We start from the raw sequence: 24,888 nt of genomic DNA, 5'->3' as shown, positions 1-24,888 counted from the left end.
GGCTGCCGCAGCAGCTGTCAATCAAAAGGCCCACAACACAGTAATTTGTGCTTCTTGGAGGAGCAACTAACTACAAGTGCCTGTTGTGCACTGTGTGTTTTAAAGGCAGCTTACCTTGTCAAGACAGGAATGGGAAAACAAGTTTATTCAGGCTCACCCATTCTTTATGGAGTTCACGGCCCTCGTGAAAGTACATTGTTTCTCCCCCACTACCACCCCCCACCTCACTGCTTGGAGGTGACAGGCATTTCCAGAGTGAAGGCTGAGGGAGTGCAGTTGCAGGACATCTATCCTTAACCTGACTTCCCAGGAAGTCCTGGGCCTTGCAGAGAGGCTATTTCCAACTGTTGTGTCAGCAACTCAGGGGATAAACCTGGAGCTGGCTGGCTTACTCAGGGATTATCAAAAGCTGGGCTGCTCCCCACATCTCTTTCTGCCTGACTTTCAGTGAAGCTCCTGAGACTCCTGCTTCTCCAAGAGTAAACACTCTCCCCAGGAAGCCAGGTGATGCAGCATCACCAAGCAAGGTGCAGGAGGAGCATCAGCCTCGACTTCCTTCTTCGTTGCAGTATTCCAGGGTTTTGGTCAACACCAGGGGTTCTTGCAGGCCACAGCGCTGAGAAAGCAGAGTGCTAAGAGGAAGGGAAAGTTTTCAGAAATGCAGTTTTTAGTAACTTTCAGCCTGTATCAGCGTGTGTCTTCAGTGACAGTACATGGACTTACTCAAGATGGTCACTAGCTGCACGGTGCAATGATGTTTCAAATTAATTTGGTGCATGGTAAGTATTCAGCAACCATTTATGAAGCACAGAAGGAGGAGGCAAAAACACTCATACTAGATCATTTGCACCTCCTCCATTAATGCTGCTGTGGTGAGTTGCTTTATTCCTTAACCTCCCAAGCTAGTCAGATGTTATACACATTTGAAGTTTACATCTAATCCATTCAACCATGCTCAGTAGATCAAATTTACCAGGATAAGTTTTGAGGCACCAGTTAGGTAATACCTTTTGTGTCTCCTCCACTGTCTCTGCACAACACAAGGTTTTGCCCAGCTGAAGGATGAGATAGAAAAGCTATTGAAAGAAAACAGGGACAACTTGGCCATGAGAAACCAAACTGCAAAAGCTAGAAGCTGCAAAATGCTATGGACACATTTCATGTCATTCCAAAGCAGCAGAACAAAATGTATGTAAAGAACAAACTATTTTCAGCAGCACTGATAGAAACTTGAAAATTAAAATACCAGACTATGAAGTGCATCCACTTGGTTTGCCAGCCCATATGGCCAAGACAATTATCTCCACTCATTTCACCTTTCTCCTCACTGGAAAAAGGACATATTTGGAAAGAAGGATGGAAAAATACTGCTTAAAGAGAGCAACAGTTTTTCACAATCTTTAAAAACACTGCCATATACATTCTCTCAAAAGCATATAAAATACTACGATCACAGGCCATGCTAAGCTGTGCCATCCTCATAATATGCAATCACCACCGTGCAAAACCTGTATGGGGTAGATCAATCACCCAGTGGGGTACCAGGGACATCAGAGCATTCTAGTGCACCGCAGCACAGCAGGGACAGCCTGCTGCTACAGTTTTGGAGAATTTCAGAGGTTTTTTAAGAAAAAATAAAATAAATGTGACTAAATGCTCCCTTTCCTACTGCTGTTCGCATATTGTTAAAGGGACAATTCCATTTTGAAAGCACTTTACAGTCCACCTTCAAGAATTCATCCTGTATACCCATGCTTTCTTTTTCAAACCATCTTTTCATTCTTTACAGGATTGTACTGCACATCCTGGCATTCCCAACTTTCCTTTGCATTTCACAGCAAAAGTGGCTACCTGTAATTCTTCACAGCTATGCTTGTAGGCATTTCACATTTGTAAAGCCAGGGAAGTTTGAATCTTTGTGGGAATAAAGAGGGAGATGGCTGCGTAGCTCTAATTTGAAGGAAACACCAGTTTCTGGTAGATGCCTACCCTACGAACGATATGTGGGGAGCACCAGAGACCACCAGCATGGTAACTCTTAATTAGAAACAAATGGAGATGAGAATGTATGGAACGGAGCTGCCTGAGCCCACGCACAATGATTAGTAACGTGCTACACCACACATGATGTATGACACTGTCACTCCAACAACCTCCCGCTGAGTGAAAGAACAAGGTTAGACCTCCCGATGTAGCACACAGTTTTGGTTTAAGGGATTTATTCAAAGGACGCATCACGGTGATGGCCAGGGAACATCCAAACTGGATGCTACATCTCATGGTTAATCCCAAATCAGCCCCGCTACTTGCCTCAGCCTGTGGATTCTAAGTGAAACCTCACAATCCAATTTTAGAGGTAAAGCAGAACCCTTGTAAAGCAGCTGCTCCTTGGGAGAGCCTGGGAATGTTGCCTTGGACATCTTTAGGGAGGTTTATAGCACCAATGCAGGCAAAAGGCCATGTCACAGAGTGCCTCAGAGGAATGACAGCAGAGGGGACACTGCTATGGGTGCATTAGGAGAGGTAGCCACTGCTATCACTTCCAGTCAAATGCACTGCAGCTCCTGTTCCTGTCAAGTAGTGGAGAGCACTTTTATATGTCATCTGCACCCACTGTTAACTTTGACACTGCTTTCAAATCCACTATTTACACACTGAAGAGAGAGGTAGGTGGTTTGAGAACCACCCTTCCTCTTTTCCTGCAGCATACATGTGGGTAAAAATAGGCAGCCGGCCTCGATAGCTGGTGAAGCTCTCAAACACTGAACAGATTTGCTGCAACACAAAGCCGATCCTTCCCCCCAGGCATCTCTCAAGGAATTACACAGGTATGTGCAGGACAGCAGATGACACATAAATCTCCCCTCAGTTTCCATCAAGTTTAGACATTCACTTCACGCAAGTCTGAAAACATATTTGGCTTTTCATTGTTTTTATTTAAAAGCCCACAGAACAACATAAATCCCTCCTTCCTTTTCTGGAGAAGCCAACTGGGCTCGTTAAGCCTTCTGGTTCCCTCTGCTGCCATAAAAAGGTGCAGTTTCTGAATGCCATCAGCTGCTGTGCTGATGCAGAGGCCCTGCTGCAGTCACGGAAAACAATAAGCATTCCAATACCTCCCAACAGAGCCTCCTATGGGACCACACCAGCCTCTCAGCACTGAGGAGAGTGCCAGGGCTGGCACTGAAGGTCACCTCCAAGCAGAAAGGCTCCCAAAGACCTCCTGTTTGGCTCTGGCTCTTTGGAAATGACTAGACTTCAGAAGTGGCTGTCTATAGAAAGCACAGGTCTGAAAGGAGCAGCCTGTCTCTGCAAGGAAGATCAAAAAGTCAAGGCACTTGAGCTTTTGTTTTCTACTCAGCTCCCAAGATACAGTCTTTGCAAACATTAAAGCCAGGTGTCCTGCTAACAGAGACAGAGAGCTAAAAACCAACCAGGGCATCTCAACAGGCACATCAGCCTCCCCAGCCTCATGACTAGGAAAAGGGTGCACAAAGACCCCCAACTACCCAATAGCTCTGCATGGTTTCCACCTGGCAGAACCCAGGGCTGAAGCAGGGCACTGAGCCAGGCCAGGCATGCCAGGAGACATGCCATTTCCATATGTGAAGGCAGTACCCACCCCTGCTTTACATCCTTTCCAGGTTCTCAAGACTCAGAGGAAAGAGCTCCCACAGTCTGGCAGCTGATGCTACACCGAAGTGAGAGGCACCAAACTGACTACAGCCATAAGTAGTTACAGCTGCACCTACCCTCTGGTGCTCTCCTGCACAGTGAGGTGACAGCAAACCTCAACATCCCCAGACTAAAACACATGCACAAGTATAAGGCTGGCTTGTGCATGCTCTAGGGAGATGGTGCTTCCCAACACTACATTTACACATGTAAAACAGAGGCAAATTGTCAAGTAGCTGACAACTTATCCAGTACCCCGAGGCAGCAAGACTGTCTGAAACAACTCCCTGTTGAAGAATCGCTTGGGAGAAGGCAGTGGGCAACATGAATAGGCTGTGGTGTATTTGCTAGATTGGGATAGCACCCCTTAAGCTGCCCTCACAAATGGATGGCATGCCAAAGCTGTGACATACCATGCGCTGGAGCCCACATCAGTCGTTCATTTTGAGGCATTTCAAGTGTGTGTGTGTGTTGAAAGGGCAGCTTCCATCAACAGCACCATTTCAAACACAAAGGCTGGTATCACTGGAAATCGTGTAAGGAGGGAAGCACTGTATCAAAGTTCAAATATAAGAGAAGTTTTTCCTCCAACAAAGAAAATTCCAGGAATAGAAACCACGGTGATTAACATAAGTATGTATGTATCTTTTCTAGGTCAACTCTCAATAACTTGAGAGGATACCAGGTCACAGACTCATTTAGTAGGTTTTGTTTTATTTTTATTTTAACAGAGCTATATTGACTTCAATGGAACTTTTCCATTCTTCAACCACTAGATCTGCCTGATAACATATTGGACCTAAATGCAGCTAAAGTTGCTTTCTCACACAGCAGCAATAAGCCTAAGGAAGATCACTGCAGCAAACCTCATCACACATTAGGAAGCAGAAATTTAGGAAAGGTTTACAGCAAGACTGCAGGCCATGAAACTGAACTGTATTTCCATTACCAGCTGCTGAGTTTTAGGCTTGAACCTGCAGCTTGGAGTCTATGAACAGGGTAAGTGAAAAATCAGCCAGTATTTCCATACTTGTCTGTAACTTGAAGCCGCTGAGACATATCTCAGGGTATAAATCACAGAGCTCTATAAATAAAATAAATTATGAATTTGTACTCTTTGGAAGAAGTCTGACACCAAACTCATGTAGAAAATGTAAGAAAAAATAAGCCTGGCCTCTGGCCCAAGCATGTGAGAAGCTCCCCCTTGTTCCTGGGGAGGAAGCTCCTCCACCACCATTAGCTGACTATGCCCATGGGGGCTTATGGCTACAGGTAGTCTACAACACATTAAATAGCTGTCTGTACATAGCATCGTCAAGTAATGAGGTAAATGTTTATTAACAGAAAAGTGCTACCAGCAAAATTGTGGCAAATTCCCATGAAAGGGTGAGCTTCTCACGTAATTAAAGTGGTGAATCTTCCCAGTAAGTGCCAGTCCCAAGTTCACATCACACGGATACCTATGGCTGCTTCTCTATGCTACATAAAGTGTCCCACTTTCCAAATGCACACTGTCACTTCTGTGAACTGAAGCATGACCTCCCCCTGGCACAGTCTTTTTAAAACAAAGCTGCTACATACATGCGAAAAAGCAAGTAACCCACCAGCAGAAAACACTGTTTTGTACAAAAAAGCAATTATCCTCTGCAGCACAAAGATCAGATAAATACAGTTTTGAAAGTGTGTGGTTATGAAATGATTAAATATATCTTTTTTTGGCTCTTTTATAACAAATTAGAAGATCAAACTAAAGAGTTCTTTCATTTTGTAACAAGAAAATAAATCTTCTAACAACCATCACTGAAAATCCCTTCATAAACATCCTGTTCAATTTGAAACTAGGGGACAAAAGTGCATTATAAAGTGCTTCAAGGAATGTATTCCTTTCTATTTTGGATTCCCTTCCCTGTCAATACTACACAACAAAGCAAGCAGGACACATCTGGGAGCCCACTGACACGAAACCAGGGAGTTTCACCTGCTGAAGACATCAGGAACCTGGGGGTGCCCACAAACCACCATGTTTGGAGCCCAAGCTGCAGTTCCTGTTAGTTCTCTGTCTACTGTACATGACACCATGGTGACTGTTCAGTAAGTTTACAAGAAATATGAATGCAGACCCATTTCCTAAAAATCTGTCAAAATGGAAAGTTGCATTTCTTAGCTTTTTTCTAAGAAAATGAGATCTTCATTGCTGCACATGCCTGCTGGTCCTTCCATCCACCCCAGCAACCTTCCAGATCACATGCAGATTTCAACCAGCTCTGGCCAAAGACCATATGGCCAGAGGGATGGCCACTGACAACTGTGCTCCGTCAAATATTATGGAAACAACAGATCTTCCATTGAGGGGAAGAATGGCAGCAAGCTGAAACTTTGTCAGGTATTGGAAAAGCAACAGAAGAGTATTCTGAATGATGGAATGATGCAAAGATCGCAAAAGTTTTCATCAATCCAACCCAAGCACAAAGCCCTCCTTCATCCCTGCACCCCTGGGTTTTGGCCACAAAAACAAATAACAGTTGAATAAAGCATGGAGTCCACTCTGCTGTCTCAGCAGCCCAACCAGCCTCATGGTTTGCTCTGTGCTCCCTAGCGCCTCCTCCCCACACCATGACTGGGTACCACGTAAGGGGATATTTGCTGCCTTTCCTGGTGAGATCAAACGATTCCCAGAGGGTACAGTGCTCAGGGAAGCACAAAAGCCTCTCAGACTAACTAGAAAGGCTTCAGCCCTGTTATTCACAGTTCCATGGGGAAAGGCATAGGGACAAAGCCTTGAAGTCCACAGCCCCTCCATGGCACTTCCCCCAGTCAGACCCCAGGTTACTGGAGAGTCACAAAACACAGGCCTGAGGAAGCAGAGCACCAGCTTCTTGCGCTCCATGACAATAAACAGAGAAACACTTCCATAATTTTCAGTTAACAAGGCCCATTTCTATTCTCCTGCAGATCATCCCAAGGGAATGGGGCAAGGCCGCCAGCCTCCCTGCAGGAAGGAGGAGGCTAAGCTGGAATGCACTGCAACCATTTTCAACAGAAATTGTTTGCAGCACTTAATTCCAAAAAAGCCACAATTAATTGTGCTACAGTATCAGTAAACACACTGGTTACACCATTAGAGCCCATTATTTTCCCTCCAAGTCATTATGTTACTACATTATTGATGCAAAAGTCCAGTGTAATGAAGCGATGCTTTGCATCCTTCTTCCTACTGAACACCAAGTTCACAGCGCCGCAGCACTGATGCCAGATTTAGTGAGGGCTCTTTTTCCAGTAGGTCAAAAATTCCAGCCAACCTTACAAACAAACCCAGCTGCACAAAAAGTTAAACACCTGTCCTTAATCAAATGCAAATGCACGAGTTTCTATTTGATACAACTCAAAATTACAGCTATTTCTAAATACTCTGCTTTGACAAGTGAATATTTTTACCTCATCCGGACAGACTATTTTCAGAGAGGCATTTGAGAGAGATTAAGCCAGAATGCAGAAAATTAGCGAGACTCTTCAGCAAATACTAAACTTCTTTGAAGCTAAAGGAGGGAAAAAAGGCAGCTATAATATCTAGAGGGTCACCACTCCTAATGCTGGGAGCACATATGAAAGTGAGGGAAGGGAGATTTTCCCGTGTCAAAACTGCAGAAGGAAACTTAGAGAAGTTATCATGAAAGGAGCTCAGAACAGTAGATCATTCAGTCCTGTGGCTCTTACTCATTCACAGGACTACTGAAAGGAATAAAGTTTATTTGTGTGAGCAATACTGCAGGAAGGAGCCTCAGTTTGCAGTGCACCGTCAGCAGCGAATGGTTCTGCAGTGTAGAGAAAGGCCAGAAACAACCACCTCACCATATGTAATGCCTGGGAAGGCCATCCAAGCAAAGCCTGGGCTAAAACATGAAACAGTACTTCCTCTGCAACTATGACTGTAAGGCAGAGTAGCAATATAACCTTTAGAAACAGCCTCCTTCATATGCATAACCCCGACATACTGTTTCCCAGTCACTCCCTACAGTATCCAGCTCCACAAACCCCCCCAGTACATTGCAAAAGGAGAGGGTTCTTTAGAGTTATTTTAAGTATACTCTCTTTCAGTCTTTCATCGTGGTTCTCTGCAATAAAATCAGCTCCCGCTTTGCCACTCAGTCTTTTGCATGGCGCAATCACAGCTTCCCCTGGGTGCCTTCTTTCTGGACCAAATAACGCCACGCCAGTTGGCTATTGCTGTACTGAAATATCCCCCTTGGGCTCCCCAGCTTTCATTATCATTTCTGCTGTTTGCTCTATTCTATCTCTTTCTGGAAATGAGGCTACTGAAACTGAACTAATTACTCCAGGCTCAGAGGATGTTCTATGGGGGTGCTGAATTGTTCTCATTTTTCCTTACACCATGGCCAACACTCGTGTGTTTAAATATCGACAACTATTTCAGTGTATCAGTGCAGTGCCAGCAGCAGTGCAAACCTCCACAGGGAACAAGATCAGAACCCATACCCATGATGCTCCTCAAGCCACAGTTAAGTGGAGAAGTAAATTAAGAAGTCCTCATTTTCTCAACCCCTCTTACCTTAAATCCTGTTCCCAAAATGGACATTTTCCCAGGGGCTCACCCAACTCAGAGGTATGAATCCCAACCCCAGTGTGCGCATAACACATTCTCACTCTAGCCAGGGATGCCTCAGCAGCAGTCATAGTATGCAACATGGATTGGACAAGCTGCCCATGGGCCTTGCAGCTCCTTTCCACTGTACAGGTCTAATTTTGCTCAACAACTAGCTCTGTAGCCAGTTTTGCAGTTTGGGTGTGTTTGCACTGTTTGCATGAGAACCAGCTATTAAGCAGGCATCGGCATTCCAGGTGATTCCAAGGAGTCCCAAAGAATAGCCCTAGGTTGGGCCAGTCAGAGCCATCTGATCTCAAGGTGACAAAAGCAGGGGTAAGGGAGGCAGGGTCCAAAGGGAACCTTGCCATGGCTGCACCTAATTGTTCAGAATGAAAGAGAAGTCAGCTGTGATAGCAGCCAATGCTTGAGCATTCAGGGCCAGCCCAAAACCTTTGAAAACACCTTGTGACTCACCAGCTCCTGCCTCGCACCGACTCAGGCGGTAATTAAAGGTGTCTCCATAGAACCTCACCACCCCTGATAACATGGTGGTTTTCCACCCCTCTGATAACTGCCTGGTCTCTCCACAACCTCAAGCTCTGTCTCCAGCCCTTCTCTCCTCGTGACATTCCTGGTCAGCAGAGAGGAGGTAGAGTTGGCAGACATCAGCATCCCCATCTGCCCTGCTGGTTTGATGGCTCTCATCACCACAGGTCTCCTTATAAAACCTGCCAATTATCCCACACATAGGCAGTTTCTATGGGTTGAAGAGAAGTGACAGCCCATATCCTTCATGAAAATCAATTAGACTGCATGCTTAAGGGGGAATAAACTTTGGCTAGGGTATTTGTCTCTTGTTGTATTTAATCTTGCTGTAGACACATTCAGGCACGACAGTTTAACTGCTGATGTACATCAGACAGACAGCGTCACTGACTTACCTATCTTGGCTCCCAGCTTTCGGCTGCAAGAACATTGCTACGTAAGTTCAGCATCCTTTGCATTAGACAGGTGTTTATCTCATTCCTCCATTTAAACCTGCATAATAGTTGAAATTACTCCTGCTCATCTTCCCATGGTTCACCAAACATGCTCTTTAAGATGGAAGGCAAGGTATTATATGCATTCACACAGGCAGGAATTTTTCATTTGAAATAGTGTGCATGCTGCTGTTGTCTGCCCTGCATTCAACTCAGCTTGCAGAACTGTTCCCACTATCCAAAACCATTTGATGCACAAGGCAATTTTTTGTGTGAGCACAGTGGTATAGTGAAGAACTAGTTAAAGTACAATAGCAGGGTCTAACTACTGAGGGGCAGCTTGTTTGGGGTTACTGGGTTTGGAGGTTTTTTTCCATGCTAAAGGAATTGCGTATTTTGAAACCCCTCCTCCTCACTGAGAGCATGCCAGATAATTAAACTGAAGCTCTTATTTTTAAAATCTAATTTACTTTTGAAAACACATGCTGCTGGACTATTTTTAGGGTTTTCTCATGTGGGCCAGCGGAAATAGGCTAGCCAGTTAGCACAAGGGCTTACAGGCTGCGCTGAGCAGTCTTCAAGCTGAACACCATAGAACCACAGAATCATAGCACAGTTTGAGTTGGAAGAGACCTTCAAACCTCATCCAGTCCAACTCCCTTCAATGAGCAGGGACATCTTCAACTAGATCAGGTTGCCCTGAACCACATCCAGCCTGGCCTTGAAGGTCTCCGGGGATGGTGCATCCACCACCTCTCTCTGGGCAACCTGTGCCAGTGTTTCACCACCCTCAGGGTAAAGATTTTTTTCCTCATAACCAGCCTGAATCTCCCCTCTTTTAGTTTAAAACCATCACCATGAATCACTAGAACAATGAAAACGAAAACGGGAATAAGTATCTAATATTGATCTTCGGGTTTGAAAAAGCTGGTTTTTAGCAAAACTAAACCTGGGTCTACAGCTTTGACTCGGGAGTTTCTTTAATTTATTACCAAATGCAACATCTCATTCTGGCATTTGACAGACCACCCTCACCACCGAAATCAGTGGGAACAGTCCTTGCCCAGCCAAGGACTACAACACTGCATTAGCCCCTAGAAGCCCCTAGAAGTTTTGTTCACTATACTGCAGCCAAGAGCAAAATCATCTACCTACCTAAACTTATAGTGAATGACTCAGTGCAACTAATTTTCTGTGATACACTGGCATGCAAAAAAATGCCTCTGTATTACAAAGAAATCCTCTCGGCATCCTCCACAAAAAGCACCCCAATGGGTACCCAAAATTGCTCCAGCCTCTGAAATCTCTCTCCTTTCTGCTGGCAGCACTCCCCACCACAGGGCTGGGAGTCCAGCATCAGTCCCCAGGCACCAGGCCTGCCTACCCAGTGGCAGCTTCCCTTGCTATCAGCCACATCCTCTGCTTTGATGCTTCACCTAGGGCAAAGGACCTGCACTTTGGGGACTGGATACGGCTCACAGCCTCACCACCTCTATTTTTCCAAATCCCTGCCTGATAATATACTGGAGAGAGGCTCACAAGACCTGCTCAGCAAGAGAAAGTTGACTTTCCCTCACTTTAGTTCCTTGTTCGCAGCCAAACACAATACATTAGCAAAGGCACAACAGCCCAGCAGTGTTTATCCAAGAATACCACAGGGCCAGAGAAACTGCGAAACACTGCGGGATGCAAAGTTTCCTCCAGTTATTTAACTGCCTCGAAAATGCAAATGCATTCACCATACCCCTTGCTGCAACCCTGGCCCTGTTCACTTCCCCCACCTGGGAGCAATATTTCATACCACTGCAATTTTAAAGCAGGGTGGTTTTATTAATTTTAAAGCCTCAGACTCTCACAGGTCCAGGTGCTACTCCACAGCACTCGAGGACAGAAATCCGGTCCTTGAAGAGGCCTCTTCTCTAATCTTCTCGGGGGTTCCTGTTCGCCTGCTCACTCATGACTCATTCCTGAGACCTCTATGCCATGGGAAATCCATGTGCTGTTCACATGAGCAAGATCTATCCATGTAAGAGCTCTGGGAGCAGGCTGTGAATTTGCTGACCCAAAGGTATTACCCGTCCCTCCCGGCTCAGCTGCAATGCCTCCATGCACTCCTATCTCCTGGCGAGCATCCCACATCCCACACATCCTGCAACACGGATCCCTCCCTGCACTTTTGCTTTCAGCTGCCTTACGACACCAGGGGAAAAGAGCTTATACATGTTCTCCTGTGCTTCCACGTAGCTTTTGAAAGACCCCACTATCAACAGCCATCACTGCCTTCAGCACAACAGCAAGAAGAGCCCATTCCTCAAGCATCATGCCACCAAAGCTCCCACCAAGCAGATCTGTTTGTTCACTGACAACAGACAACACACCACCACACACATACATTTGCACCATGACCAGAATCTGTCCCAAAATTATCTTAACAAGTAGGATGCCATTTAACACGGTGCTTTTAAATGATCTGGTGAATGAGTCCATCCTTGCTCCCTTACCCACCTCTGCCAGCTTAGTCCATCATGGGCACAATTACTTTTCCCAAAGCCTGTTGATAGGAGAGGTCTAATTTTCTTCTCTATTACCAATCCGGTATAATTTAAATCAAGTCAAAACCAATTTCTTTTCCTTATCAGTGATGAGCCAAGAAAATCCCTGTGGGAACCTGCAAGTGTCCCAAGCAGCTTCTCAGCCATCAAGCTGGTCCATGTATTTACTGCAGGATGCCAACGGCCCCCATACAGTACCATACTCTAAAACCTCCTTGGTCGTACCCAGTAACAATTACACCACACAAGGGTACTGCTTACTATGAACTGAGCGTAGGAATCAAGGAATAGAATAAAATACCACCAAGATGACAAGCACTGCTGGAATGGAGCCCAAGGAAATGGTCATGTCCCATAAGCCATGCTGTGCAACTTCCTCCTTACCCACAAACTGCCATGGTAAGGTCGTGTGATGATTCAAAAGCATCAGTGCAGTGTAACAGCTTAAGTTAATTAAAATAACAAAGACAAGCCTCTGCAAGGTATAGGCATAAGTGCCTGTGCCCCATCCATGCTGCTGAATGGATCCACACCAATGATAGCTCCTTGTGCTCAGCTCCTCCCAGAAACTTACCCCTCACTCCTGCTATCAAAACAAGCCTACAACTGCCTTCTCACTGACTCATTTCACCTGATCGATGGTGTCCTCTCTCCTGTTCTTACAGGGGAGAGATGTAGCTTTATGGCCACCAGATTCTACCTCCTCACAGCCTACAACAGCAGGATTGCTGTATTACCTTTTGGGAAATGGGAAGCTTACGCACTGGCAGACAAATGCAGCCATGCTGAACCCACTGATAGAAACTCTTTGTTATAGGAAATCCCTGAAAGCAAGGACAGATCAAGAGCTGCATTTGAGGCTTTGGGTGGCATAGTCCTCTATAATGTCTGTGTTTTTTCAGGCTGCCCAACTGAACACCTCTGACAAAGTAACCAGAGAGCAAGCTGGCTGCACAAGCTCTGGGGGAATTCTGTCTCCATGTGTATGTCTTTTAAAATCTTTAATACACTTAGCAGGTACATAACAATTACAGATTTATACAGAGATGGTGCAGTAAATAGCTTTTGGTCAGAAGATTTAGGAGACAAAAGCATTGGAAAAGTCAGCCTACAACACCAAGCAGCTGCTCACTTCTCTGTCCAGCAGCTAATGCTAATACTTGGTGTTAAAGGAGAGATCAGAACCAGTCCACTGTCCACAGGGATCCAAACACCCACCCTGGCCCCTGCTAGTGCACAGAAAACCAAGCTGCTCAAGGACACAAACAGCAGCAGCGCTGCTGCTCATCATCCTCGCAGGAAGAGAGCACATCTTGGTGATGAACATCCTCATCCATCTCCTCCTTGCTTTTTCTGTACAGCCTCTACTGGGCCAGCCACAGAGATATTTTGGATGGAAGCTGCTAGTTTCAGGAAGCCATCTGAAAGGAGACCCTACTCTTTCTGCACTACACACTGGCCAGAGCAAATTACTACAGGCACTCACACACTCCAGAAATCAGCTCTCTTTTGCTCTGGTGTCAACTAATCAAGTGTGGCTTTCTCCTTTCACACCTCCACTGGAGGCAAGGTCAGGGGGGAAGACCATAATGCTTTCCTCTGACTTCTGAGGGAGAACTCAATTCCTGTTCAGGACAAGGGAGAAAAGCTCCAAGCTGTTGATGTCCCCAGGCTGTGCACCACTAGGTATTTACTCTGGATGACATGGAAGACTTCTTACTGATAACCAACAGCTTGGTTCCATAAGCACTGCACAAATGCCAACACATTAACCACGGTGTCTTTTCCACTCAAAGTAACTGAGTAACTTCTGTGGTGAGACACTGGAACAGGCTGCTCAAGGAAGGTGTGAATGCTCCATCCATGGCAGTGTTCAAGGCCAGGCTGGACGGGGCTTGGGGCAATTTGGTCTAGCGAAGGTGTCCCTGCCCGTGGCAGGGGTTTGGAACTGGATGACTTTAAGGTCCTTTCCAACCCAAACCATTCTATGATTCCATGAGCAGTTACAGAACAGAGAGCATTTGCAGAAGCATTAGGGAAATGCACAACATTGTCCCTAACACTCATCTGCACCTTGTGTCACCCACTCACGAGAGGGATGAAAGACCACATGCGACCTGTTAGCTTTCAGCCAGGAACACAATATACTGATAAAATTATGCTTCTTGTGTATATAATCATATTTTCCAATCATTATTCCAAAGCCTTGCTTGCATCAGAACCTAAGTGTTTAGCTGCAGCCCTAAAACTCCTTAGAGTGGCTATAACTGCTATTAAGGTACTTTCCAACATGACAAGGGGAATAATCATAAAGCTGATGTATGCCAATATGATTATTATGGGTGTTGCTAGTATAACCATTTCTGGGACTTTTTTCTTAATGTTATACTCATAACTGAATCAAACTATATGAACAAAAATGTTCAGAGGGAAATAAACCTTTGTGAGCCTGCCAGTCAAACCTCAGCCTCCTACTGAGTCTGTACTTCACAGTCTCACCATTGTGAGGTAATGGAGGTCTGCAATAAGCGTACACATGCTGAGCTCTCAGTCTGTCCTGCTCCTGCTTAACACTGGGTGTTAAAGCAACCCATAGCATTCCAGGAAAGGAGCACAATTTCTCCACTGCCATTCCAGGTCTCATCAGCATTGGTGGCCACAAGCCACAATCAGGCACAACCTCCTGCCCTTTGGCCAGGCAACTCTCCCTCCCACCCAAAGAGGGAATAAATTCACAATGTATTCAGAGAGGCTGCCGAAGTTTGCTTGGGGGATTGTCAGGTAAGAGAATAGAGCAAAGACACACATACATCATCTGTTGTACCGCTACTTGTGTTAACCTCTCAGCCAGGGACTCAAGTGCCCAGGAACAGATGGGGAGAAACATAGTAACAGGGACCTCTAAGTATAACATACAAGCATATATAAGAAACTTCAAACTGTATTTCAGGGGTTTTTTACTCTGAAAGCTTAAGGGGGAGAAGGGAATGTTCTTGAAACCGCAGTTAAAAAAAGCCCAAGAAAAAGGCATGAAATTCTATTTTGTGCCCAAATATTCCTCTATCATCCTAGCTGAATAAGTTTTAGATTGATTTTCATGTTGCCCCAAGAGATGTAATAGCATCTTGAATGGTTCAATTACAATAGAAAGCAGAGAAGTAACAAACAGATAACAGTATGCTCATGAGTAAAAGAGGATATGGTCTCTATAAACACACGTGTATGCATACATATGTATCAGAACTTAAAAGCATTAACAGATTTAGTTAAGCCGTGCTAATACACTGATATTGCTCATTTGCTTGGAGTCCGTTTAGTTTGTGGGGGTTAGGACAAGAGGCTGAGGTTAAACCGAGGTTAGCAGACACGTGTCAGCCAAGCCTGACCTAATCCCGGGTTTCTTCCTGGTCATTGTGTCTTCCTCTCTAAATAATATTAAAAATAGGAAGAAACCACAGGGATGCAGTTGGGTTCCAAATAACTATTTTTAGTAGCTGCACACAAACACACAAGGCAGAGCTGTGCACACTGACTACTCCTCCAAAACCTCCTCCCTGGCTCCATGGATGTCCTGCTTATAGCCTCTGCCCTTCCCACCATCAGTCCTGACACACAAGATAAGGAGACTCCTAAGACTGAAATGGGAACAACCTCTTTCCAAAGTTCTATATTAACCTAAGTGTTGTCTAATACCATTCCTCCACCTGGTATAAGAGGACCTTTGTAATACAGCACAGGTGACTTTGAGCTGCTTGGATCTGCCATCCAAGCATCCCCTGTGAAAATTAAATGCATGGGTTTATTTCTACAATTCGCGGTAGATCCCAGACCTAGGGAAACTTCTCAGCCATCCAGCTCCCAAATCAGGCCTGAAAGTACGGGTTTGATGAGCAATAAGAAAACGGAAATAATATAGCTTAAACCACAGAGGTGCCAGCTTTTACTGCCTTTCATTGAGTACACAATATTTTGCTCCCACTATTTCAAGGGAAATAACACCCCACGCAACTGTTACGGGATGTAAAACGTGTACCATGCTGTTAGGATGGAGCTCATAATTGAAACATTTGAGCACCAAATGAACTCCCAAATGTGAAGTTTTTAATTTTCATTCAACCAGGACATTAAAATTTGGGGTGGGGAGGAGGAAGAGGGGGAAATTACTACCTCAGAGTGCTTTTAAGCTCTATTCTTTCTGATATAGTAACTGGGATAGGCTCAGACAAGATGTCAGCAGCTGCTGGCATACTCCAGCATCTTGCTCCAGATGCCACTGCTTGATTTTCCTTTGTCATCCCTACCCCAGTCCTACATAAGAGGTTATCAAGAGGCTTATCAAGGAGGTGTGGTCTGCTGCACAAAGGAAGGAGTGCCACCACCTTCATCCATATGCCTTCACCCTGCATGAGGAATGAACAGGTATCTGTCAGAGAATGGGGCTCCCATCAGGGCCACTGTCTAAGTTGGGGCCAGACACACCCAAGATGAGCCCAACAGGCTGAAGCACCCACTAAAAGAACCAGCTCAGACTTTGTCTGAAGGCATGTGACCGTCATTTATAGGCACGAGAAGGTTATCTTGCAATACTGATCTTATTCAGCAGCTTCCAAGATGACTGGGTATGACACCAGGCTAAAAAACCTCAGCTAAAACCACTAAATGCTCTGCACAGCCGTCGGGGAAGCCCTGAAAAGCTGGTTTGTGTCTTGCAGATCCTCAGAACATCTTCCCCAACACTTGTGTTCATAAACTGTCTTAGAGCAATCACAGACTACATCATGCACAAACTCACGCTCCTCACATACCTGCATCCCATATTCTTCACAGGTTGCCTGCTTCACTGCCTGGACAGAATTCAGGGTACTGAATTTAGCCCAGAAAATTTTGGAAGGGTGGACATTTGCTTGCTAGAAAGAGAAACAGCTAGGATGGCTGCTTTTACATAGCTTTCTCTCTCCCCCCCCCCACCAAATTATATTGGCCATGACACCTCCAGAAAGGACCCTGCCACCACTTCTCATCCATGTCAGATGGGCCAAATCCATTGATTTTAGCACCTGCGTCCATGTGCCACTCAGCTGGCGAACGGCACCCTGACTTATTGAACCTCCAGAGTACAAGCCCTGTCTCTTCTCCTGTAGCAGTGCAGAGAAACGCAAGAAGTCTGCCACCTATTAAGTTGCTTTATCATGGTGTTTCAAGTTCTGAGCAGAGAGGAAGGATGAACTTGTGGTTATGCCACTGTATAGAGATGTAACTTCCAGCACTCCTAGCCTCCTACCACAGATTGCCCAAATAGTTTCAAGCAGGTCAAATAATCTCTCCCATCAGAATTCCCCACCTTTTAAGTGCCTGAGAAGGAAACCAACCATGGAGCACTCAGACATCAAAATGGTGAGGACTGTATAAACAGATACATATCTCACTGGTGAAGAAACAGGCTGATGTGTTTAATGGTTTATAATGGCTGTTTTAGTTGTCATTAAAGTACTTCAGAGCAAGCAACGCGTCCTTGGATTAAATCTAAATAAATGTAAACAGCAATAAAAAATGGCTTTTATAACAAGAACGCCTGACTCGTTTGCACCTGTAACTCTAAATATATATAACAGGATGCCAAACTACATACTGCAAGATGGTAAAAAGCAAACCAACATTACAGTCATTTGTATAGAAAGCATAATGACACAGGGAGAGAGGCAAAACAAAATGGACAACTTGCTAGGGTCTGATTGGAATATCTGAGAAAATGCCATTTGCTCGAGTCAGGACTGAGCTACCAAGGAGATTTGTGCCAGGTAAAGCCACAACAAAATGGAGATGAAAACTCTGAATCATGTCCCTGGAAGGAAGATCCATGAGGGTCAGGATGAAGTTCATTTAAACCCACTGAGCTGATACAGAGGGAGTTAGAGAGAGCCGCAAAACAAAATGAAAGGCTCAGTATGAAGGAGCCTGCACAGGCAGTGCTGCAATGTCAGAAACGCAACACAGTGCCATCTGAAACGTACAGGCACAGTACCAGGGCTCCTGGTACACAGACCAGGAAAAAACAGCGGGGCACTCCTGGGGAAGGCTTCATCCTGCAACACCAGGGTCAAGCACAGCGCCCTGCGACCCATGTCCCTGCCAGGAGATGCACTGGGAGAGAGGAGGGAGGCTCAGGAGCCTCTGGGGAGGGCATCCTCAGATGGAGTAGAACCACCAGAGGAATGTAACAGAGCCGCATCAATTCACACAGGGGAGGAGGATTTGCCCCTTTCTTTTGCTCACACTTGGCATTCTCCTTTGGGTCTCTTATGGGAGAGAAGGTGTCTTAACACAATAGATAATTAGCTGTAATGCATCCTCTGTGGCCGTAAAAACTTAACAGGGCTTATCTGTAGACCTGATCTAGGCTTCCAGTTATCCTTGTTCTCCCAGTTCCTACTCCCCTACCACCCGTCAATATTTGCATCTCAGCTTGACAGGTATTTTGTATTCAAGCTTAATAAAAGTGTTTGCATGTGCCTGTGCACGCTTAGGAGACGGTAGCAGGAAAACACCAGATTTCAACTCCGACTCTCCAAGATGTGGCTCATTCCATCTTCCTTTCCCTGACAAACAGGGAGCTGAAATAAGAAACGTCAACTTTGGTTGCTGTACTGAACGATAACTGAAAAACATCGAGCTCTTTGTTTAAAAAAGAAAAGAAAAAATCCCCAGGATACTGATGCATCACCGTGTTGCATCTGTGTCAAGCTCTGGGTAAACAAGCAGCAACATGAATGAAATCTGTCCAGAAAGACTGCATTTCAGCGCCAACCACGCAATCTCTGGCCAAACCACTGCATATGTAACAAAGTTTGATCTCGCTTGCGAGCGCTCAGCTGCGCTTCTGCCATTTCCTGTGGAAAATTGAAGCTCCGAACGATGTCTATCACCCGGCCCTCGCCGCACCCCGGCCAGCAGCTCCTAAACACTGACACACACACACACACACAAGAGTCCCGCAGGCAGCCCCGGCAGAGCCAGAAGGGCATGCTCGGCAGCCCCTTCCCCGCGCTCCGTCGGGCACCACCAGGAAGGGGCAAACCCACCCCTCCGTCCCCCCGGCCACCCCGTCGCCGGCGGCAGGTGCCTCGCCCGCCCCGCGCCCGGTGGGACGGACGAACGGACGCCCGCCGAGGGATCGGGGGGTCCGCCCGGTCCCGCCCCGGCGCAACAGGTGGTCGGTGGCCCCCGCTCTTGCCCCGCGGCAGCACTCACCGCTGGCGTTCTTGCCGCAGATGAGGTGCTGGTAGGGCTGCAGCAAGCCCCAGAGCTCGGGGTCGTTGTTGACCGTCTGCTCCAGCGCCTCCAGGGTGAACCGGGGCGCCTCGCCGCCCTCCTTCTCCTTCTCGGCTGGGGTGGCGGAGGTGGCCGGGGGGCGGCCGGGCGGCGGGAGCGGGGCGGCGGGGCCGGCCAGCACCCTCGCATGGATGTCGCGGAAGAGGCTCTCGGTGCCGGCGGTGAGGTAGATGGCGGCGTGCTCGTGGATGCGCAGGGCCACGCGGCTGTCCACCATCCACCGGTAGAACTTGCCCACGGAGAAGGCCAGCCCGCACCTCGCCGACTTGCCGCGGCTGAAGCGGTCGCCGCCGCTGCTGCTCATGTTGTAGAGGGAGAGGGCACCCAGGGCGGCCGATGTGCAGCGGGCCGCCAACGTCCACCCCAGGACGATCTCCATGGCGCTCCGCACTTCGTGCTTGGTGCACTTGGCGAAGCGGAGGCTCAGCCGCTGCGCCTCCCGGGCGATGCGCACCAGCGCCCGGCTCACCAGCGTCGAGAGTCGCGCCGCCGCATCCCGGCTCCCGGGGCTGGCGGCGGCGGCCGGCGCCCGCGGCTCCCGGCGCGACGGGGGCAGCAGCAGCGCCTCCACCTCCTCCAGGCTCCAGGGGACCTCCTCAAGGTCGGGCAGGAGCCGGGAGCACTGCTGCCCCGCGCAGTCCAGCACCTCGGAGTCTTCCGCTAGGACGGTGTTGACAGTGTCGAAGCTGTTGTGCCGACTGTGCATGGAGTCAGTTAGGTGCGGCCAGCAGCTTCCTCCATAGGGGTACGCGGGGTGCGAATCCGAGCAGCACAGCGACAAGTTGGAGGAGCGCACCGAGTCCGCCGCGCCACCATACCCGGAGTCCAGCGTCAGGTCTTCCAGCGTCCTCACCGCCGTCTTACCTCTCCGGGCCATCGCTGCACTTCATGCTGCACCCGCGGGACCCGGGCGGGGAGCGGCTCACAGGAAAGGCGGAAAAGGGGAGGAGAACAGCGAGACCCACCGGCCGCTTCGCTTCACCCCGCCGGACAGAGCCTGCTGCTACTGCCGCTCCGCCGGACTCCAGCCAAGCGGCGGTGCTGCCCGCCGCCCTACCCCCGGAGCAAGCTCCCGCTCCTGCACTGCGCCGCGCCGCCGGCCCGACACCGCACCGCAGCGCAGCGCCGGCCAGGCGGCGCGGGGAGGGCGGGGCCATGCAAAGCGCCTCCGGCTCTCAACCAATGGGGCGGTGCGGGGGGGCGGAGACATGCAAAACACCGTGCCTGGCGGCCAATGGGGCTGCACCCTGCGCCTGAACGAACCTCCCCTCAGCTCCGCGGGGCGCGGAGCCACTCCGCGCAGCACCGCGCAGCGAGGGGCGCGGCCCGGTCCCGCTCGCTGTCCCCGGCGTGTCCAGGTGACGCGGGGCCCCGCCCGGGCCGCAGGCTGCGCGCAGGCAGGAACCCGCGGTCCAGTTCCCCTCCGAAGGCGCGGGTTTTGTGCGCCCCGAAGATGACCACATTAGTCCGGCGCTGGTCCAGCCGGGTGCGTGGCGATGCGCGGGGCGGAATCCGGCCAACCGCGTCCTCTGTGCCCCCCGGCTCCGCAAGGTGTGAAGCACGTTTTCATTACATCCAGCACAGCCGCTGCTCAGGCGCGTAAACCGGCGTCCCGCTCCAGCCCTCCCTCGGTTTTGACAGCAGCAGTTTCCTGATGTTACTATAAACAGAAGAAAGGGAGCACCGGCATACACACAAATAGCACGAGACTGTCAAGATGTTTTGAAACTGAGCAGAAACTGCCACGTAAGAATACCAGGCATCAGTGGAGTCAGGAAGAGCAATTTCCAAATAATTAAAACAAGTACAATAAAGCCCTTAAGTTGTTCTTGAAATTAACCTCACAAGTATCACAAAAGCTTTGGCAAGTAAGATTTGTACTGGGCTTAGGGCACAGTTCCTACGCCCATTAAGATTTTTTGTGCAATATACAGACAATTTATCCCCAAATAACATATTTTAATCTTACACTGCTAGGCTTTAGCAATATTAGGAGTCGTCTGCCTAATATCCCAGGCGACAGACTGAGAATGTATATGCTTGTGCCTTCTGGTTTTGAAGAAATGTTTTATCCTTTTAAGTGTAAAATACCAGTGAAATTCTATCCCTTTAAGGATAAAAGCCTAGTACGCACATTTTTCTATCATGCCAACAGAGGCAGCCAAAATTCTTGAGCAGACAAGGCGAGTCACGTAAGAGATTTCCCCATCCAAACAAGCAAAGCCTGGCTATCCTTCAACAGCAACTTCCTACAGGAAAGACACTAACACAATTACAGGTAAGTTCATTTGTCAGGTTGGGGAGAACTATGACACCATCAAAAACGCTGAGACGGGGTTGCCTTCCAAATTAAGTCAAGTGCTGTCAGAAACTGGTTTCTCACCACAGACTTGGCTCTTCCACAGGGCACACCATGAACTCAATAGGTTTCCACAGAAATCCTCACCACCACCACATCCTGATAAAAGAGCTGAGGACAGGAGCAACCTGAACTAGAGCCACTGTCATGCTGCGAGTGAGAAGCTGAGGCCCACACTGCCGGCAGCAGCTAGGCTTTGGGGGAGGATCACGAAAAAAGCGAGCATGACTTGAGAGCAAAATCGGATGGACTTTGTGGCCACTCAGCTGTAAGGCTCGCAGTAGAGCCCTCTGCTGTCTTCAGTGCTTCAGTGCAGTGGCTGTTCATAGAATCAGAGAAGAGTTAGGGTTGGAAAGGACCTTAAGATCATCCACTTTCAACGCCCCTGCCATGGGCAGGGTCACCTCACACCAGACCGTGTTGCCCAAGACTCTGTCCAGCCTGGCCTTGAACACTGCCATGGATGGAGCATTCACAACTTCCTTCAAAATCCATATTTCCATTTGTTAGGGGAACGCAGGCACCACTGGGACCAAACCCCTCACTCTCCATTTGCCTGACTCTGTCCCTGTGCTTTCACAAAGTGCCACAATGGCTCACACTGAGCACACTTGACAGCATGTCAAACTGAGGGAAAGTCCATGTTTGGGAGGTTTTCTAATAAATGGTTTGTTGGGCTTCACGGAGGCACAAGGAGGGTGTCCAGGGAGTATGGAACAAGTGATCTGGGTGGTTTGCTTACCAGCCTTTGTAAAAAATGGTGTTTTATAGGTCAACACCAGCCTTAGGTGTTGCATCATTTTTTTTATGCTGCAGCATTAACCATGCATTGAGATGAACAAGATAAGTGAGAAGTGAACAGTTGTCACAGGCTGTGTGCAGACTCAAGCATTCATGTTGCCAGCTCAGAGCCAGTTTGTAGTTGAAAAGATGTTGGAGGGTTTTTTTGTTTTAATTTGGAAAGCAAAATACTGAAAACATTACTGGAGATTTTGTAGTCACAATGAGATGTGCGACTCACATCCTAATTTGATTCCTGGTCACACTACCAGTTCAGAAGATGTTGCCACACTTGGGCACACCAAAGGCACGTCAGCAGCTGGTTTAAACCTTTGAAAGTGGCAGCGAGAGCTTCTGACTCGTTTAGTCAAAAGATTAATGACCTCATTGAAAGGGCTTGAAGTTCAAATCACTGCAGAGTGGCCATTCTGGATCTCCAGCGACCTTTTGGTGCCTAAAGGATCTCACCTGCCTGGGAGCAGATACACTGGCTGCTGCATCCCAAAGCAAGCTACTGAAGGACATCTTAAAGTGCTCCTGAGACAGGGTGACTTCCTTCTTGAAACCGCCCTGGGAAAAGATGGGATCAAACAGTTTGAAGGGAAAAACCCACACCCTTGGAACATGTGCAGTGCCTGCATGGGGTGAGCTCTGGAGACAGTCCTGAGCTTTAATCCAGAAAGGGTACCACATCTCTCCTGCCCTGGGCCGAAAGGCAGGTGTCTGCAGCTGTACCCCCACCCTGCAAGCTGGGGTCATTTGCTTTTATTAAACAAAAACATCCTCTGCAGAAAACAAAGTCCCTTTATATGCCAAAGGCTGGGGGGGGGGACGGACAATTTTCAGCTTGTTGGAGACATAGACATCAATTATCCTTACAGAGAATTCAGACAGGGACTGATTAAGTACCATTCCAGGATGATAAGTGCCAGAAAAAAACCTGAAAGAGGGAAACTGAACCACGTTTTAGAAAGGCGCTCAGGGAAAACTTAAGTGAATGGGAATTTGACAATTGTATCAGGAGAGAAGTGCCATGATGCTTTCCTTCCCCACCCAGTCAACTGCCTGCAAGTGGCATTTTCTTGCCGTAGGGAAAAGCATGACAGCAAACAGGCTCTTGGACAGAGCAAGAATGTACCTAGGATAGGGCTACTACATATTTTTATATTCAGAATGCAGTGCACTGCAGTACAGCTTGGATCAAAAGCAGCATTCACAGGATCTCCCAGTGCTATCTCTGACTGCTAGGAACAAGTGGTGAGCCTTAGGAAAACCATGCTTATATTGCTTGGGAAGTCAGAGTGCTAATGTTTCTAATCACAGGAGGTTAATTTACAAAGCAAGGCTGTAATCCTGTACCTGTAAAGCAGGTGTGAAATGCACATCCCTGGTGGAGGAGCCTTTGGGGCTGCTGCGAATACGACATCCATCAAAAAAGGAACCAAGCACTGGCATCAGGTAGCACTGTCCCTGCAGGGCTACTGGGTGAGTGCTGCCAACTGTTCAGACAAGCAGGCTCAGGAGTTGACTCTGGTGTTGCTTCCCAAGCACACACATCATGGAAAGGAGTGGGGATGAGTGACACAATGAGGCCACCAGCTCGCTAGCTGGAAGGGAGGCACTGGTGGTGCCTCCAGTGTGAGTGGGAAGGAAGGACACATGGAGGCTGAATGCCGTACAATCCACTTTTTCCCGTCTGGATCAGCTCCGTCCTGCTGATTTCAGCAACCAGCTACATTAGGAGCCCTGGCAAGGACTCAGCAGGAGCTATTGCCCCACACAGAGGCAAGGTTCAGCCGATCAGCTGCTTCTCTTGCAGACACTAAGGAAAAAGCCTGTCCTTGAATTTCAGCTCACTATTGCCTAGCCAAACTCCTCTGCTGCACAAAAGCAGCAGCTCCTACTTCCCACTGAGCTCAAAACCCTTCCTGACTTTCTTCCTGCAGTCCCCACACCACTGTATGTTGAGAGTAGAAGTCCATTGGAGACTCATGCCTGGCTCCCCCCCCCGCCACGAGCTATTACTTGGGATTTTTCAGAAGCTCAGATTCTCAGAGAAACTCCCAGCCAAAACCAAAGCTGTGGAGCCCACGGCCTCATATGTGTTGGAAGCCAAGAGCATAAGCAATTTGAGAAAGAGATCTGACAAATTCCTGAAGGCTAAAGCCACTGGTAATTTAAACAGAATGATGCACATGCAGTCTTCATCTCAGGAAGTTTCTCAACAGCTGTTTGCCAGAAAAGGGGAGGTTATGCCAGGGGAAGGAGCACTGCTCAGTTCCTCATGGGTCTGCTGCTGGTGGCTGTGTGAGACAAGATAATGTGCTGCAGAGATGGGACCAGAGCCCCAAAGGCAGTCCCTTGGTTTAAGCCCTTACTCCCACACCAGCCAAGGGCACTACCACCAGTTTGCAAGTGCAACTTGGTTCAGAGGTCTGCACAGCCAACACAGCAGTACTTACTGTCTTCACAAGATCTTGGATCTTGTCCTTTGTTGTAATGAACCTTTGGCTGCAACCTCTAAACGAATCCTGACAGGTTTTAATCTCTTTGTTTCTTAAACCATCTGTGATTAAGACTGCAACATCCCTGGATGGTCCAAATAATCTT

At 47.8% G+C, this 24,888-nt stretch overlaps 1 protein-coding gene across 2 annotated transcripts in view; it reads right to left on the bottom strand.

Moving 5' to 3' along the window:
• Positions 1-20,274, bottom strand: part of ABTB3 (ankyrin repeat and BTB domain containing 3) — a 170,572-nt gene extending 150,298 nt beyond the window's left edge. For both annotated transcript variants that reach the window (XM_062602739.1, XM_062602740.1), the window contains exon 1: positions 19,059-20,274. In XM_062602739.1, the coding sequence (XP_062458723.1) occupies positions 19,059-20,016 (958 nt within the window). In that variant the 5' untranslated portion in view covers positions 20,017-20,274. The remainder of the gene's footprint in view (positions 1-19,058) is intronic.
• Positions 20,275-24,888: the final 4,614 nt, after the last annotated feature.

The sequence above is a fragment of the Pezoporus occidentalis genome, unplaced genomic scaffold (genome assembly GCF_034315485.1).
Source record: "Pezoporus occidentalis ecotype Australia unplaced genomic scaffold, CSIRO_AGI_Poc_V1 ctg78, whole genome shotgun sequence".
Classification (NCBI taxonomy): domain Eukaryota; kingdom Metazoa; phylum Chordata; class Aves; order Psittaciformes; family Psittacidae; genus Pezoporus; species Pezoporus occidentalis.
Note: the sequence above shows the minus strand (reverse complement) of the source record. Positions and strands in the feature narration are given on the sequence as shown.